At 33.1% G+C, this 19066-nt stretch overlaps 1 protein-coding gene across 1 annotated transcript; it reads right to left on the reverse strand.

Moving 5' to 3' along the window:
• Window positions 1-3149: 3149 nt before the first annotated feature.
• Window positions 3150-18621, reverse strand: LOC145316946 (ubiquitin carboxyl-terminal hydrolase 28-like). The gene is made up of 26 exons (XM_080157796.1): window positions 18374-18621; window positions 17711-17806; window positions 17436-17580; window positions 17054-17216; window positions 16795-16908; window positions 16323-16570; window positions 15685-15817; window positions 15192-15302; window positions 14767-14948; window positions 14486-14566; window positions 14007-14239; window positions 13648-13772; window positions 12691-13106; window positions 12189-12343; window positions 11757-11843; window positions 11383-11511; window positions 10972-11087; window positions 10509-10649; window positions 10109-10196; window positions 9784-9892; window positions 8892-8965; window positions 8242-8378; window positions 7722-7829; window positions 7322-7390; window positions 6710-6851; window positions 3150-5986 (listed from the first exon to the last, which is right to left on the reverse strand). Exons 1-26 carry the CDS (start codon window positions 18471-18473, stop codon window positions 5877-5879), a joined length of 3612 nt encoding a protein of 1203 aa, XP_080013922.1. The 5' UTR covers window positions 18474-18621; the 3' UTR covers window positions 3150-5876.
• Between the last annotated feature and the right edge of the window lie 445 nt (window positions 18622-19066).

A 19066-nucleotide genomic window follows, 5' to 3' on the forward strand; every position in this document is an offset into this window, starting at 1 on the left:
AAGGGGATGGGGTGAAAGAGATCAGGGGTTAGTAAATGGTTTTAGGAAAGACAGAAAGAGCGATGGTTCTTCTTTTATAACATTACAATACAGTAAATATTTAGCAAAACCAGCAAAAATAACAAAAATCTTGTCAGAAAGTAATAAATCTTAAATTGACAATTTCCTTTAAAAAAATTTCAAACTGAAAAAGATGTCATACAAATAATCTGGAAAAGCCAAGATACAGATGCACTAGGAGAGCTTGGCTTAAGAAATCTTCCGTAAAATAAGTCTTTTTCGCGCATTTATCTGCTCCGCGAGATAACTGTGCAATATTGAGTATTGACTATTCCAGATTATTTGTAGGCTTTCTTTTGGGCGAACCGTTGACAGCCTTAAACTCCATAGATTTTTTTTATGAAACACTAAACTTTTGAAAACATTACAATCATTGGTATTTTTACAGGAACATCTTTCTCTCATTTTCTGTCTTTCTTAATGAAGAAGTTTAGTTGGCAAAGAAAGGGAGGAAGTAAAGAAATAGAAGCTCCCAGGGACGCAAGGATATGACAATTTACCAAAAAATAATCTTTCCCCATTTCTAGTGTGTTATTCTTCCTTTAAATGCTTGTAATTATTGCTAATCATCTGCTATTGTAGGTCCTTTTGGTCCCTGAAAAGTTCGACATTTATAATCTGTACATTACACTCTTTAAGACATTTATAAACAGGGATGGTTATTCTGAGATTTTAATCAATTTTAATACTATACAGTATTATTTGTTACAAAAATCTAAAGTTAAAATATGTTACATAGCATCTTGATATTCTGTACTAATAATCAAAATATTATCAAATGAATGTTACGACAGATTTTGATGTACTCTAGTAAGCGATACTCGCAGCGGGCTAAAATAACAATACCCCATTCACCCCCTTCCCTCCTACAGGATGAACGAACTGACCAATAAATGAAGTCCATGTTAACCCAAATTGACGACAAATTTTCCCCTGTCATAATATCCATTATTATATATCCATTGTAATAATGATAAGAGATTATGATAAGACAATGGGCAATTGATGTACATCCCCAATGACGTTAAACAAAATTAACACATCTGCAAGCATAATCTATACGGTCAACCGTTAGCACTAGCAGCCTTTAAAGTTCTTAGATATTTGGAGATAATCGTAACCAGGAACATTTTTCTGTGAACTGCACTAGATTCTTTTCTTTCTTTTAGAAGATGCAATGAACAAAATATTGGGTAAAGTAGCTAAAATACAAAGAAAATTGGTAGCCCAGAAAACCTAAAGATACACACAATCATTGTATGGTTAAAATTTCTGGTTTTTTGTCCATATCTATGATAATGTATACAATATACTTTATCGATAAAAGGCGTACCTGTAAGAAACTAAAGGGGGGGGGGGTAATCATTTATTGGTCAGTTTGTTCATCCAGTATTAGGGGAGTGGGTAAAGGGAATGGAATGTTTAGCCAGCTACAAGTTTCACTTTATTAGAGTACATGATAACCTGGTGTAAGATCCAAGTACTAATAAATCCATTTGGACACTTGTTTTTTTAACAAGAACATTTATAGCCATAAATAACTAAACAAAGAACACTAGAATCTGGGTTATGACAATAGATGATAAATAATCTTCCCATTGAAGTCTTGTGCATGTAATTTCTCCTTTGATATACCCTTGATATATATACGTATTTTTCACAAATTACTTTGCAGTCAAATTTTCTCGACAAATGGGACTTTTCAAAAGGGACAATTTTACTCATAGAAAAGGATGAGATAATCTAATGACTTTTCACCGTTTTTACTCCAATACAGGGACAAGGGAATGATATTCTGACATACAACTCTAAGGGAAAAATTCCCTACAATCCCCTTTTCCTCACCTTCTTTCCCACCCCTCTTCAGTTACATGACAAAAACAAAATGTACCACCACATACTTTATAAGGTTTAGTGATTTTTTGTAGAATTGTTGGTTGGAGAAGCTAACCCTTACTCCCCTACATATTCACTTAATACTCCTATATAGTTTGGAACATCTATTGGTGGCTTATCTTTTTCTCTACCTCACCTTCCATTCAAACATTTAAGCAAAAATGTTCAATAGCAAAGGCAGATCTGAACGAATTTTGTTTATTAAAAAAGGGCAGGCTAGGATCCAGATTTTGATAAAATTGTTAACAGAGGTGTGCAAAAGCGATGCATGAAGGGATATTGAAACCCCCATTGACCTAATAAAGAAACGTATACCTCAAGAGGCACTCATTCCCTTAAAATCATTTTCATCTAGCTGATTAAAAACTATTAAGAAAATATTTTGACAGTAAAGATTAGCCAATTAAATAATTTACTTTTTTGTTGTCTAATATCTTAGTAATTAAATAATGTGTGCATTTTTATGCAGGATACTTAGCTAAATTAAGGCATGTAAAATTTTGTTGTTTTTTAAGGCTACTCGATCACAATCTCACTTCCTATTTGTTCTTTTAATATCATCCATTCATGATTCAATCCTTGCATAAAAGTAACAGGAGGCCTGATAGTCTATGTATTTTTATAAGCGAGTCTTTTCTATAATTAGGGTAGGTCCGTCGGTCCGCAACTGTTAGCTCTTTTCGTTAATTTAGACATGTAGCAATTGTACTTTCGACATCACGATTTAGAAAGTGTAGCTACTCTATGATTCCTAGGACAACAAAGTACAATATTATAAGCGAGGCGTCTATATAATCAAATAATAAATTTCCTGAGTGAAAAAAGTCAGTTTCTTCTTATTTATTTGAAATATATTTCGGTGAACATGGCACTCTCTTCAGTGCAGTCTAGATGACATAATTTTTTCGCTTTTTTGCAACAAATTTTTGAATAATTTTGTTTAGACCTACAAATTATTGCTGTGCTTGTTAAGTTCTGACACTGTACACAGAAGTTGATGTTTGTTGTCTTTTCTTCTGATTTTAGACCTTCACTTATATGGATGTTGTCATCCGTTTTTCAAAGTAAAGAACACTCAATAAAATTCAAATATCATCCTTGAAATCACATTTCTCCAAATGATTCCAGATTCAAAGACAGACGGACAAGACTGATTCATACAAAAGCGTTCCTGATAATAACAAAACAATGTAATTTTTAAAAATCTTATTATTCTGAAGTATGTATAATATGTATGTAATATGGTATGTTTAATATTAATAACTATTGATGATTTTTAACAATGACAATTATAGTAGATTTTCTTATATTTCTCAAACAATTATTTTGAACAGAGGGGGGTGACTTTTGTAGACATCTTCTGATTTAAATATTAAGGACAGTTAAAAATATCCAGGAAGGGAGGGGACATTGGATTGTAAATTACACCGGTACCCAAAATTTATAAAAAAAAAGCTTTCTTATTTGTTGGCTTGAAGACTTTGGGTAACTTCATCCTATTTGGTTGGCCACAGATTTTAATAAAAAATTTAAAACTCCAAGAAGGGGTAATTTGTGTGCCATTATTGGAGATGTACTTTAATTTATCATTGAATGGCTTTCTAGATGCAGAATTATTACTACTACAAGGCAAAGTTGTAATAAATGGCGATATCTGATGCATAACCGCTTTTTATTGTTTTTTTTGTGTTGTTGTATCGTACAATGTTCAGCTAGATCATACTGTGGTATTCCTATCCAGTTTTTTGTTTAGGAATGAATATTTTTTGCCCGAGGGAATAAATGATGAGCTATCGCTCCATCATTTATTCACGAACTGTCAAGATGGAGGACTATCGAGACGTCTAGAAGTTGAAGGAAGGTGATTAGGTAACCTAGGTTTAGACGGTTAAGCTACCTTGAGTAGAACCGCAGCCAGTACAAGGGCATTGTAACAGGACACGTCGTCTCCCTCTGGAGGTTAAGACGTAGTGGCAAGGTAACCGGGGAAAAAAATGACTACCTCGGGGAGAAAAAAAGAATATTTACATCCACTATTTAAGGGGTCGTTTATGTAAGAATGGTGTTTTAAATGTCCTGAACACTGGTATCACGTGACCTCTACAAGAAGTTACACCCCTATATCTTAATTCTTTTATTTGTTTTCAAAAAGTTAATTTTTTTTGTATTAGGGGTATTAATTACTAAAATATTAGCAATAATTTGATAAATTATTATATATGTATTTTTAAGTAGTAAAGGATTGTTAGTTTTTTGTATTTTCTTGTAATTTGAAAATAAAATTGAAGGGGACATTCCATTCTGAAAACTGATAACTACTCATTTTTAAAAACTTTTTAGATTAATCATAAACTGTGAAAAAATCTTGTATTCGATTCCATGTTATTTTCAAAAGTCAAAACTTAAGTATCAAATGCTATTTTAAGTCATGACTTTTTTTCAACTATAAAAATTAAAACCTTAAGGTACACAGCTATAATCTACAACTAAATTAATTCGAGAAAAAAAAACATTTTGGGGGACTGTTTTAGAAAATGCTAATGTAGCGCCCCAAAAACAGCTAAAAACAAAATATTTTTCCCGAATTAATGCAGTTGTTGGTCATACCTATATCTGCTTATGGCCATCTATGACTGATATTGAAAATGTAATAAGTAGTATCGCAAGTTAAACAAAATAGGAGGTTCCCTAAAATTTTCAGTTTAAATTCCATAAAAATCATTTTTATAAAAATGTTTCTATAAATTTACTTTTGTTAGAACCCTTATGTTTGAAAATAAACATAAAGTAAAAAAAATAATCAAAAAACATAAAGCCTAAAGCTTACAATCAAAATTACATTCAAATAACACAAATTAAAAGATAAATAATGAAATAAATAATGTAAATGAATAAAAGATTAATAAGTTGAAATATATCACACAAAAAAATAAATGTATGGCTTAAATAAGATTAAAGCATAAGATATGTCTCCATAATTATTATTTAGTAACAATTAATTTAAATATTTTCCTATCAATACCTGGAAATTTGTTTAAAGTGGGGATATGGAGATTAATAAAACATATGAAAAATTTTCTCATTTTATAGGGCTCAGCAGCCGCCGAAAATCCACTTTATACTGCCAAAAATTTGCCATATTACCATCAATCTTAATATATTTTTGATAATGAGTGCTTTTTAACAATATGAAACTATAACAATAACTTCTTTATTTAAGATAAGTCTGTTTCTAGGCATTCAAGTCAAATTTGGGATATTATTTTTAAAGTATTAACTTTAGGAATATAACAAAAGTTCTTCACTGTTTTTAAATTAAGGATATTATAAAGAGAGAGAGGTGGAACATATTGTTAAGTAAAAAGGAAAAAAATGTCCCAATTTGACTTGGTTGTCTAAGTATGATCGACCTATCCTACATTATAATTAACATGTGAGCCATAATTAAAACAGTCTAAACAATGAGACATCTATTGGAATATTTCATATTTACATAAATTTAAAGCTCATAAAAATTTACTTTGTCAACTATCATGATTTCATTTTAAATTCAACGTTTTATCAGATCACTGATTTTTAACCAACCAAAAACAATAATAGTTTCCTTAACAATCAGATATATGGGAGTAGGACAATGACAGATGAATTTATCTTCTTGCCGATTGCTTCCAATGATAATTTTTGTTTTGCAAAACATAACAATGTTAATGAAGGATTACTTTATTATCCCACAAATAATGAACATTTTATTTTATAATGTTGATGTAATAATATTAAGTGGAATTGCATAAAAGTTAGGCATACCCATGATCTACCTAGATAAGTTAATCTATGTTATAGATAGGTATACCTACATATCTTATTTGATTCCATAAATTATCTAGATAATATAATATTGAATACTAATGAGAGGGGTGTGATCATCTATCTTCATTAAGAACAGTTTGCATCATATTTCTAAACTTTGTGGCGAGGTTTAGGTCCTCGGACTCGTTCGGGTACCGCGGGTTAGCGGGCTCATTCATTATCACTGAAATATTAATTTCATTATTCTATGTATATTTTTGCTATATTTCTCTTATGTATGGTGGGTATAAAGAGGAGCGTTCATAATTTGTGTGTAAACCTTCCTCTGTTAAAATAAAAAATGGGCGAATACCCTAATTCCCATTAAGAAGGGAAATTTACATTAGCCTAAAATATTTAATTTTTATGTAAGTTTTCCAACCCTCCGAATGGTACGTTTTTTATTCATTATTCAGTCACCCAAGGATCTTAGGATATGATGAACAAAATTTCTATAGATTAAAACTATAGACAGACACTGCTAGTTTGAACTGACAAATCAAGTAAAATAAATAAAAGCTTTGAGCTAGCAAATAAGAGAGCGTGATTTTAACGCCTAGGGTACCTTAGTAAACCTTTCTCTGACATTTACCTCAATTTTATATTTTTAAAAATCATCAGGTTGCCGATGGTGTAAAATTTTTTGTTTACTTTAAAACTGACAATAAATGTATAAGTTTATGTATAATCAAGGCAACTATTGGGCCCACGTGGCTGGAACCTTTTTCGTCAGCTGGCAAATTGCTTTCTTTTTTTTTGTATCGACTTGGCTGTGTTTATATTTCAGACGCTATTGGCTGATATTCAAGACCCAATTGAAAGTCGGCACAGGGCCCCCCCCCCTGTGGACAGAGTTACATATAGCCCGTGCCCCCTCTACTCTTTTACTTTTAATTGACAAACCTACCTGAATTATCGTCTGGCACCACTTTGTTAAAAACCTGGGTCCAGTGTTGATGTTTATCTGGAGGCATGGGGGTCTCCAGGAGGGCGCACCACCTCCCCCTCACAGTCTCCAGTAGCTCCGCATCCCTGTTACTTGGGTCAACCTGCAAGGGGAACGTTTAAGGTTGAAGATAGTAGTAAATAGCAATGTTGTAAAGGATATAGAATATACGTGGTTATTATGACAGGGGCAAAATTGTCGTCAATTTAGGTTATGGATTATCACTTACTGGTCAGTTTATTTATCTAGTAGGTGTAGGGGATGGGGTAAAAGGGGGTTGATGGGGAATATCAATATTTCAGCCAGCAACAAGTTTCACTTTATTAGAGTATATGTTAATCTGGTATAAGACCCAAGAAATAATAAATCCATTAAATTTGTATTTTTTCATAAAGTCTTAGGAAAACTCAAGACACATTTTAAAAAAGATTATTACAAATGAATTAATAAAATAAATTAATAAATTCAACTTATAAAATTGTTGAAAATTATACACTCTAGGAATTAAAATAAAGTTTGAAATAAGATCATACTGTCTGCAATGATGGTACTCTATATATGCAAGTTTTTTACCTGTCTATTAGTCCTATGCTGTAGTAGATGGATAGCTGGTACCAACACCTTACTAACACATTGTGTTACCTTAAATATTCAAAAAATATTAATAACTTTTAGAAAAATGATTAAAGATTAAAAAGGTACAGTTTTTTCTTGACTGAGAGAGATAGAGGCAATTAAATGGAAATGATGCTGCCTTGAAATGTAGAACTTTTTTCACGTTTGTAAGCCTAAAAATATATGGGTGTTAAGATTGATGTCTAAACTTTTCCACCAATTAAGGTTAATTATGTAATTTTATATTATATAAATGCGTATAATATTATTTATTGCTAATTGTCCTATCCATTTATTACTTTTTTTTAACAAATAGGTATTTTATACTTCACCTTTCCATAATCATGAATATCCTTACCTCTCTGGGGTTATCCTTGGCCTGGAAGTCTTCGACAAGTTTAGAGTTGAGGGCCTCCACAGCCAGATGGAAATATTTTATCAGTCCTCGGGTTGGCATCCCTGCTCCCTGAAAAATTAAACCAAAATTAACTTCACATTAATACTAAATGGAATACATCTAATAGCGGCAAAGTTGTGTGGAGGTGGGTGGTGTGTGCAATTTACTGCATGCCCTTGTAGGAAATTTTAAGGTAAAAATTTTCTTAGGGGTAGTATTTAATAATGAATTTGTTGGTTAAGTACATTATTGCATGGTGGTTCAATGTTAGGTACACAAGAATTTATTATAATCATGTTTAATTGAGCAATTTATTTCCTGTTCAAACAAATTTCTTAATATTGTTTAAGCAATATAAAAGATCTGTACTTTATATAAACTTTCAAAAATGAACTTTTATGATTTTTGTATAAACTTGTACCAGCGCTTTATATGTACGTGATTCTCCTACTTATCATTCATATAAATTTGCTTTACTTACCTCTATATTTTTACAACTCAACTTCTCCTTCATAAGTTTGTGATTGACGATATATGCCGTGGTGAACAACTCTACTGCCTCCTCATATTTGTTGCTGTTATATCTGTCTACTCCGAGTACAAAGTAGTAACAGGCGATCCTGATACAAGTTGCATTATTATTTTATTTATTTTAAACAATAAACAGGTACTAAATTATTTTGAGAAAATATTTTGTCTCTTTCTATGGGAAGTTTGTGAAGCGGCAGTTCAAAAAGAAAAGAAAAAATAATAGCAATCTGTTTAAAATCATAAGAGAGATATAGAAAGTGAATAAACTGCACTTCTAATAAAAATTAAGACAGACAGAAAGAACACTTTCAGAGTATAAACTATCACAATTTTTCAAATCGTCTTAAACATAACCCTTATACAAGGATCTTTTGACTATTTAATTGAAATCCTTATTTTTTTAACACATTCAATGTTTTCGTTTGATGTTAAAAAACAGTAACAAGCCCTTTTAACTCCACAATGGGGAGCATAGGCCGCTGACAATTTGTCAGTGTTTCTGTAACAATGTGGATTTTTTTATGGATATGGTATAGGGTTGTCAGCCCTAAGCCCTATGATTGCGATGTTTGATGTTAAACTAAATATTAAAGCTTGTGTTCCTGTAGCTGTGATAAGCTCTGTGAAGCCTCCAGGTTGCCTCAGCTACTCCGCCCTCGCGTCTCAGCTCGTCCCTGTTAATTAAATCATTTTTTAACTACATTTATGTGTATTAATACAGCATTAATATACATTATACAATATACATAGGCATCAATATCGTCCATTGTCTTATCCTAACATATCCTTATACTAAAGTAACAGGATGTCTGTTTGTCTTGTTTGTACCTAAGGATCTCGCTACCGCTAAACAGATCGGGTTCTCCCAAGAGAAATCACCTCTAGAAGAAAAAAATTCCCCCCAATAATTTTTTTTAAAAATCAAATTAAAATGGGGGGGGGGACCTGCCCCCCCCCCAAAAAAAAAAAATTTTTTTTCTTTCTTTTAAAAATCTAAAATAAGAAATTAGGTTATCCAATTCAACTTCCAACTCCTCAAGTGTCCCTATAGGCCTCTAGGGGCGTAGCCGCTAGTATGTATATAAACTAATAGTGTTAAAAAATAATTTCTGTTATGAAACATTCTTGTTAATAATGTTTATGTATAATATACGTGTATACTTATTCTTTGGAACTGTTACGTAAAATATTTACGTATATGTCTTCCAGGAACCAAATAATTGTATTGGTATGTTAATTTATACATATTATGTGTAATTTAATCATTATTGGGAGGTATATAGACTCATAAAGAAATATTATACATCTAAATACGCCTCAAAATATAGAATCCAAAGTGGACCAAATATACTATTAATCCATTTCTGAATTTTAACAATTTTTGTACAGTTTGGTACAGTTCAATATTAACAATAGACGAAACGAAATAACTTGATTTGTTTTTTAATGACTTTGGTATGACGAGAATATATTAAGATGACACTATGTCTACCTGGCCTCCTGGAGCCATTGCTTGCCCAGGTTGGAGTTGGTCAGATCTGAACTTGGAAGAATAATATGTTCCGCCAGGGCTCGAGAGAGCACCTCCTTCTCACACTCAACCTGAGACCAATACTTAAAAATTTCAGAAGAAAAAAAATTTGTCTCGACAAAGAACCATATTTTATGACATTAAAGCAGTTCCACTAAATACCTACAGATTATGTGAAAAAAATCACATACAAATCACAGTGAAACTTAAAAAAAGAATGAACAAAACAAATATCAAGTAAGTCCATGGTAACACTATTTAATCTTATTGTATTTAAGTATTGGTCCCTGAAGAAGATAGCATAGAAAATTGTCCAGTCCTTCGCTTGGATTTCCAACTTTGTCGGTCAACAGGTTCAGGATATCGTCCTTTACCTATAAAAGGAAAAAGATAACTAAATTATCGAGAAGAGATATGATCTCGCAGGGTTGGGGTTAGAAATGGGTTTTTTTTTCTTTTCAAAAACTAAAAATAGGGGATGTGGTTCAGTGGTCAGGAAATAGGTTTAAGTGAAGGCACCAAATGAACTTTAGATGCATTCTCAGTTTCTACAGAGATATCCTAACATTAACACTAACATAAACTGAAGCAGCAAAAAAAGAGGCGGATTGATCCTCTACTCTTTTCTTATTGACCGATTAAGAGAGTATACATCTGGATCTTCTATATTTATAACTAAAAGTTACCTCTCCCAAACTTCTGGCTGGCTTGTTGATGTTGTCTTTGATAACCTTGTCTACCAAGACCTGGGCCAGGACAGCGTGGGACCTGCTCAGATCATTCTTAGTCTCGATTATCTGCACCTCGGGGTCATCGCCAATTAACACCTAAATTAATATTCATCAAAAATCTTAATTCCTATTTTAAATTTTTTTTAACGGCATAGATAAATGGAAGAAAAATTGGTCATCTATCAAAAATATTTAAGAACACGAAGACAGAATTTCTTTGAAATTAACTTTCACTAAAAGAAATCAATACTGAATTTTTTACAGGCATTCTAGTACCGATTATAAACTTGCTACGCTATCAGTTCCAGGAAACATTATGCAAAGTTTGAAATCGATAAGACAATTCTAAAATGCCTAAATAAACGAAAATAGATATCAGTTACGTACGCTCTTAAAAAAATGAAAATATTCTGATCACCTTTCCCGCCTCGTTCATCTGAATCTCGTGTTTGCTAGCCAGCTGTGCAGTGTTCCAAGCCTGTATCTCTGCCTCGAATGCCTTGTTGTCGCCCATCACGTATTGCTCCATCTCTTCTATACAAATGTTTATATGTTATCCCTCTTTTCATCAATTTTGACTTTATCCTTACATAAGAATAGCACGATGGCTGTGTTGTGTGTCTGTCTTGACCGAAGGATCTCTCTAACCACTGAACCAATATTACTCCCTTTGCAACGAGGTACATCAAATAATCTTTGGAGAAGCTACGTATATGCTTTTATATTTAATTTTGGAAAGTGTACCATACACCTTTTAAATTGTTTCATTGTCTAAAAATTCCTTAAAGTTGAATACTTTTTGCAAGAATATTTAATTTAGTGACCAAACCTGGTAGGTCACGTCCTTGTCGTGCGACATTATTCTCTGTTTTGAATAGGTCAGGCCTGCTGGCATCTATATAGATCATGCTGTACGCGGATGTACTCATCCTACCACCCACACTCTCCGTCTTCATGCCCTGTACATAATCATACTTCTATTTAAAACCTGTGTGATGAAGTATTTAAAATTGGATGTGTGTCCACGTGTGTGTGAAAAAAGATCTACACGAACTCTGCTGTAGGTGTATATAAAAATAACAGAGACGCTTTATTTATTCAGCTGTCATCCAACAGTTGCCAATCACCCAAAAAGATTACAACATAACTTATCAACAGGCCTCTAGAGACACGGCCCAAAATAGATAAAAGTATGCAAATGTTCCTGAAGACTTGATTCATTGACAGTATTATCGTTGAACTTGAGCCAGACCTTCTTCTCAGGGTGGTACACGTACGCCCAGTAGTGTCCCTACAGGTGTCAATATTGCTTTCAGTTTTATACTTCACTAAGAAGTGCAAAACTAATACGGTTTTTAATATATTTTGGGATAGGTCCTCGGGGCTAAAAAAAAACTAGTTTTAATATCATAATTGTACATTCTATATCCGCGGAAAGACGTTCATAATACGATGCGAGAAATAACTATTCATGCGCAAGTATGAGCAAACATTTTTGGCCTTTTCATAAACATTATACATATAACATATTTGCAACAAAACAACAATTTTTACACACATTGATAGTTCAACTATCAAGAGATCAAGAGGAATATCTTTAATTTTTCTAATTATGAATTGAAAGCAATAGACATTCCTGGTTGACATCTCCCTCGTGGACCATGACCGCATGTAGCCTGTACTCCTGTACCTGGAGCTCTGGACACGTGTACATTGTGGATATTCTCTCCTCCACCTTCTCCAGGGCGCTACGCAGGATGGATAACTCTTCCTCAATCTCTTTTCTCCATCTAAACCAAAATATTTTTATTTTGTGGTATTGAAGTAGGACAACTGCCATACTCAGACAGGATTAAGAATAAAGATGAACGAACAATTTACATTTATATTAAGTTTATCTTTGCAGCTAGGTAAATAAAACTAAAATAAAAAGAAATAAAAAAGAAAGAGGGAATTACTTTTAAAAAAACATTACATGCAGTGGCTTACACAGTGATTCAGCAGAGGTTGTGAAACCTTGAGAGGGGGAAATGGGGAAAGCAATTCTTCTTATAATCTTGTTTTGGGGTGATGTTCAAACACACCACTGCACCCCCCTTCCTTACGTTTATGAGTACATTATAAAACAATAACATACCTAGTTAGACAAGATGACAATACTTTATATTCCACTTCAGTAATATGTTTAGGTGCGGGAACTAGAGGAACAACAACTTCACCACTAACAGGCTCTTCAACAGCGGTTGATGGTGATGCCAACTGATGTTGTTGACCGGCATCGTTATCATCACCCTCAACCTCCATTGGCTGTTCACTTGAATCGTCGGCTGTTGCTGACATGGTACCCAAGGCGACTCCTTCAATGCGAATTGGTATTTGGACGGAGCCGTCGGGTAGCTTTTTCAGCTGTTGATGCGGTGGGGATTTTGGAGTTACAGTCGTTGGTGAGGCTGTTGGTGTTGTTGCACAGGTGGTAGCGGCAGGTGTTACAGCCAGGTTGGAGCTTGAGCAAGCGGGAGTTAAACTAACAGGGGAAGAACAAGGGGAATCGACCTTCAAAAAAAGTCGTATTAAAAAAAAATTAAACTACAGGAAAGCCAAAAAATTTGTATTATTGAAGTAGTAGTCACATGATAAAAAGAGAAAAGGGGGGGGGGGGGGGCGAAAGTGACACTTTTTGAAACCAAAACTAAAAGTCAACAAAGGAACTCAACTAAAAAAAGAGTTACAGGTCTGAGATTTTGCATGGCAGTTGCTTTATAGGGGTAAAATTTGGAACTGTGAAGAAACGGCGGCGCAACCGCCGAAAACCGCCGTTTCCCGCCGAAATTTTTTGCCTTTTCTCGGCGGTTTTCGGCGGTTGCGACGCCGTTTCTTCACAGTTCCATATTGTACCCCTATAAAGCAACTGCCATGCAAAATGTCAGACCTGTAACTCTTTTTTTAGTTGAGTTCCTATGACTTTTAGTTATGGTTTCAAAAAGTGTCACTTTCGCCCCCCCCCCCTCCCTTTAAAATAAGTCGGCAATAGATTTCCATTGTTATCATTGCTCTTTTTAAAGTATCTAGACAAATATTTTTTGATTGAACAAACCTGCATGGAATGGGAAGAGGGAGCCGGAGACTTGCCCTCCATATCACTTTGTCCGCCAAGACCAGAACCTGCACCCTCTTGGCCTCCAGCATCCTGAGCTGAACCAGAGGTGGAGGACACTCCACTCCTGCAGGGTAGTCGTTTATGTCATTTGAGTATTATTACTCAGCAAAAAGTCTATTTGACAAGGTGGAAAGCAAATAAAAGATAATATATTATTTAGCTTTCTGGACCTTTAACACCCACAAATTAAGAGGAGAGGGTTACAAAAAAATATAAAGGTTATTACAGACAAGCAGATTATCAGGGATTAATGAAACAAGATGCTACGCTGTTAAAATCATTACATAAACAACTATTCCTTGCAAACTGGAGGGTAGCGCTGAGAATATTGACTAGAGGAATCTTGTCACTGACATTACCAGCAGCTGCCGCCGGATCAGAGCTGTTGGTGTAGTCAGCAGCCATGGCAGCTGAATCGCCGTATTGCAGATAGCTTTGCAGCTGACGGTTAAGGCGGTCTCTCTGCTCTTTCAACTTTTTGACCTGTTCTCGTTTTAATCTTGTTGTCGTCTTATTGATTTCCATATACCTAGGGGATTAAAATTGACTTAATAAAAGAAAATTTAATCTAGGTCTATCTTTGAAATACATATTTCTTTTCTTAATTTATATTTCCTTCTAAAGCGATATAAGCAATAAAGCATAGTATCTATAACTTGCTTTGTCCGTCAATCTGTTTTCCTGATCTTTATAATTTATTTTTAAGATTACAGGATAATAATAATCATAATAAATGTATCTCTTATTCCGAGTTTAAAAACCTTGAAAGACATACCTATCCATATAGATAACCTCAGGGAAATCCAGGAAACTATTCACCTTCTCTGCCATTCGTTTCTCTTGGTTGTATTGGAATCTAAAATTAAAATAAAAACTTTAGATTTATAATGATTAGAAAAATAGAACTTCCTTACCTAAAGAATTATATATTTTTTTAAATCATAGAGATCGTAAAAAACTGTCATAATTTAAAGCATTTTTTCTCTAAAATTTTAAATTAATCAACGGTACAGCAGGTATTATGCTTTTCTGAAACATTCTAATGAGCTTTTTTACCTTGACAGTTCAAAAAATAGAACAGGCGGCATCTTGGTGAACCATCTCTCCTGGCCGCTCTTCCTGACAGCCAAGGGCTGTTGCTGCTGGACGCTGTTTAGGTCGGACTGCGAGGAGGCGTCTATGTACTCATGGGCAGTACTCGCCTCCAGACTGTCATGGATGTTTGTAAAATTATTGACCTGTACAGAAATTAAAACATAATTAGAAAAAACGGTAAAAATAAAAAATATAAAGTTTACTAAAACCAGTGCAAAGACTCGAACCCAAAACCCTAAATTGCCGCTTACATGAAACAGTTCAAAATAAAATACAAGGGAATTTTTCTTACAATTTAATATTTAGCTTTCTTTTGCTGGGACTCGAACCCTTAACCTTTTCAACTACTACATCGGACACCCTAATATATGACAAGTTATTGATACCTGTAAAGGAAGCTGACCAAACTGTTCCTCCCTGGTGAAAGTATTTCCCTGATTCTTGCCCTCAATTTTGACTCTACCATAGAACAAATCATACATGGGGTTCCCGGTTAATCCTGACAAAGATACTTTTCAATTTTTTATTCAATACGTAAATAAATAATGTCATATGATTTTAATTATTTCCTAAGCAAATCTTTACTTATTTTTATGTGATGTCCTCAAAATATAGCTTAAGATTGAGTCATATATTTCCCTGCAGTATCACAATTTATTGTTAATAGGTACTTAACGACCGCAACATATCACAAACAAACAAAAGTACTCACAAATTCAACAATTTTAAAAATAAGTGCCATTGTTTTATCAAAATGGTTGATGTTAATTAATGTTTTATGCTATTACATTTTATAGAAGATTTTATTTATAAACTGTGCTACAAAAATATTCTTAATTCATTTTAAACTTAGTTTGTTTTGTGCTGAAAAGTATCTGTTCCTGATCCAATAGAATGAGACACTGCAGGATCTCCCTCTTCTTTGATAGCACCAATAACCTCCTTCTCTTTATCACATTTCTCCATTTCAATATCCATTGCCTGTTGCTCTTTGTTGCTCACAGAAGGCGGCCTTAAATAACCACAATTTTTAATTTCTAAAAAAATTACCTTCAAGTTTGCTACAAATGAGAAGCTGCACATTAATATTAATTTGTAGTTTAATAGTAGTCATGAATAAGCTTAAAGAAATTTTTTTTTTCATTGAAATAATGTTTTTTTTTTGTAAATAAAACTAAGTGTTATTGTGATTCTTGTTGATTATTTAGGTACATATTACATTTCTGATTTTAAAACTTGTGTGAAAAAGGAAGAAATCAGTGGGTTTTTATTGATCAATAACAATAACTAAACAAAAAAAGTGTTACAGCTTTTGGAATTTGTATAGCTAATAAGGTGGACTTAAATGATTCCAAATAGTCAAATGCGACCGGAGAATATGGTTCCTACACTATAGCAACTGCTATGCCAATTCTATTGACATAACTCGTTATGGCCGAGTTCATTTGTGTTTTTGATCAGTTTCAAATTTTGAACTTTTGCCTTACCCCTATGTACGTCAGAGACTATGACCTTACCTATTATATTTATCCCTAATCTTGAAGGCCTCTTCCAGCCAATCCAGCAACCTGTGTGTGAACTCTGACACATCCTGCTGGTTGTTCATATGGTTGTCAGCTCCACCTCCAAGACAGCCACGCAAAATGTCGACTGCACAGCTTGGGTCAACATACTTCTTGTGAGAGCCAACCAGAAGGGAGAATAATTTTCTAAGTTCCACCATAAAATCCAGGATTTTACGTTCCTTGATATCACTTGGTTCTCTCTAAAAGAAGGGAACATAATTCATATATCTCTATCTTGTAATCCTTGAGTGTAGGACATTTAGAAAGCATATAGATATTTAAACCAAAGGATGGTCAAAAATTAAAAACTAAAGTAGGTATTTAACAATTGATATCATTTTAATTTTTATTTAATGATAATATTTATTTCCATTGAGCTCTCTAATACCTTTCAAAGTATAAAACTAACGTGTAAGAATTTTACCTGTGGTGGTTTAAAATTAAGAACTAATATTCTGAAGGCTGGTAAATGGAAGAAGCTTTGAATAACTGCACTGAACCAACAAGTCTGGCCGACATTCTTTAGACCAACAGGCCACTGAAAAAAAAATACTCTAATTTGTGGAGCTTTAGATATAATTTTCCAGAAATTAAAATACGATAAATATGGAGAATCTGAATTTTAGATCATAAATAATTTTCTTTTTAACTTTAATAGATAACTGGTGAGATAATAAACTTACCCCTTCAATGCGTTTTCTTTCCTCTGGATTTCCATTATCCTGTGACCTTCGGCGCTTGTTTGACTCCATGAGCGAGGCCTCCAGAGCTTTGCTGACGTCCTGATCCTCCTGGGTAACACCTGGAGGCCTGGTGCTGGTACCACTCGAACTACTTGTGCTTGATCTAAGAATTAATGGGTTATAGTCAGACCAATTTATCAATCTATGTTTATAAAAAACTATTTGCTATTTTTATTTTAGTTACCATAAATTATCCAAACAATTTTAGCACGGTTGTTTTTTTCCTAAGTATAAAGTAAGAGTAAACAAAAATATCTAAACTAGGTAGGTACTTTATAAACGGTTGAAATTTTTAATCAATCAATGACTTTATTTTGGTTACCTGTGTTCCTCCATTGAGAGGGCCAGAGCCTTTTGAACTTGCATGTCCTGGGTGAGGTCGACCACTCCATTCTGAGGGGCCGCATTCGCCTCCACTGCAGGGGAGGGAGGCATCACGTCTTCGCCCCCACTGTTCTGGTTACCTTCTACAAGAAAAATAAAAAAAAAAAAATAATTGCTGATCTAAATAGTTAACCATTTTGAATACCTTTAACGAAATCATTCTTCAATTCAATTTCATATGAAAATAAAAAAAAATATAAATCAAATTCTTACCAACGAGGAAATCGACGGCTTTGTGTATATTGACAGCCCCGTTGGGGTCAAGGGTTTCTCTGATAGCCATCTGTAGTGTGTTGTCATCTTGAATTCCTTCAAAAAATAATAATCTTAAACTTAAAGCATACTTATTGGGTTATTAATTATCAGGAAATTATTGTTTAGGTAATTAAAACTCAAAAGTTAAAAAAAATCAGAATTAAACAACTCAGATACCTACCTAACTTCTTATATATGTAGCTTCCTAAATCAGATTTAATCATTCTCAATTAAAATAAATATTGCAATGTTATAAATACTTGTTTTCGGGGTTATAATATATACCTAATAAAATGTACAATTATTATTTTTTGGTTATACTTAAAGAGATCTCCTTTCCTTAAAATATATGATGTATTTGACTACATACATTTTTTTCAAAGATTTAATGCACATCTGAGTGTTCTTTACTATTAAATAAATAAGAAACCTGAATAACTAGAGAGAAATTTACATTTTACATAGATTAGGTACACACACCAATAAAAAAGTGATGGTGGATTATAATGTCAAGTTTATGACACTGTAACCAATACAATCTTCTTTACACATACAATAATGAAACAATGAAACAAGGGTGAGACTCATACAAATGTCCAAAGCCGCCGCAAATTAGTATACCTGTAACATCTCTAAGTTGATCTAAATAAATTCTATTTTGATCTTTATCAACTTGGATCTTAATCTGTCTATGACCCGCTAATTCTTGCCCGACAGTCATTTTTAATTATTATTCTCAACATTATTAACTAAACATTTTTATGAATATGATTATTCTGCAATATATAGATTAGTAGCTAATTAGCAATGAGAAAATTGAGCTAAAATTTTGCAACTTTTCGCCATCTTCTGAAATCCTCGTATGAAATCAGAAATGAAAACTAATAAAAGTAACCAATTTTTTCTCATGATATTTTTTCTTTGATAAAAGAATAATAATTTACCTTTAACATATTGATGTTTAGTATAAAAATGAAAAAATTGTTGTTTTCTAGCAAAAATCTGAAGTTTTTATATTTAAAAGGTAGAAAAATCTTAAAGTTAAAATATGTCATTTAAATTATTTAAATTTTGGGAAAAATTGTTTGTATAATTTGTGTCTTATTTCTGAGTAGAGTGTACACAACAGAGGTGTCACATTTTAATATTATAAAGTTCTGTATTACTAAAAAACATATTTTGAATATAATCGTGCTCTAAATTATTTTTAAAATTGTGATTTGAAGTGAATAAGTTTTGGTGAAAAATTTTATTTGGTACATCGGTTTTAAGTGCAATATATACAAACTCCCTCCCCTTTTATGCACTTTCCCT

The sequence above is a fragment of the Acartia tonsa genome, chromosome 4 (assembly GCF_053477335.1).
Source record: "Acartia tonsa isolate MP-2025a chromosome 4, ASM5347733v1, whole genome shotgun sequence".
Lineage (NCBI taxonomy): Eukaryota > Metazoa > Arthropoda > Copepoda > Calanoida > Acartiidae > Acartia > Acartia tonsa.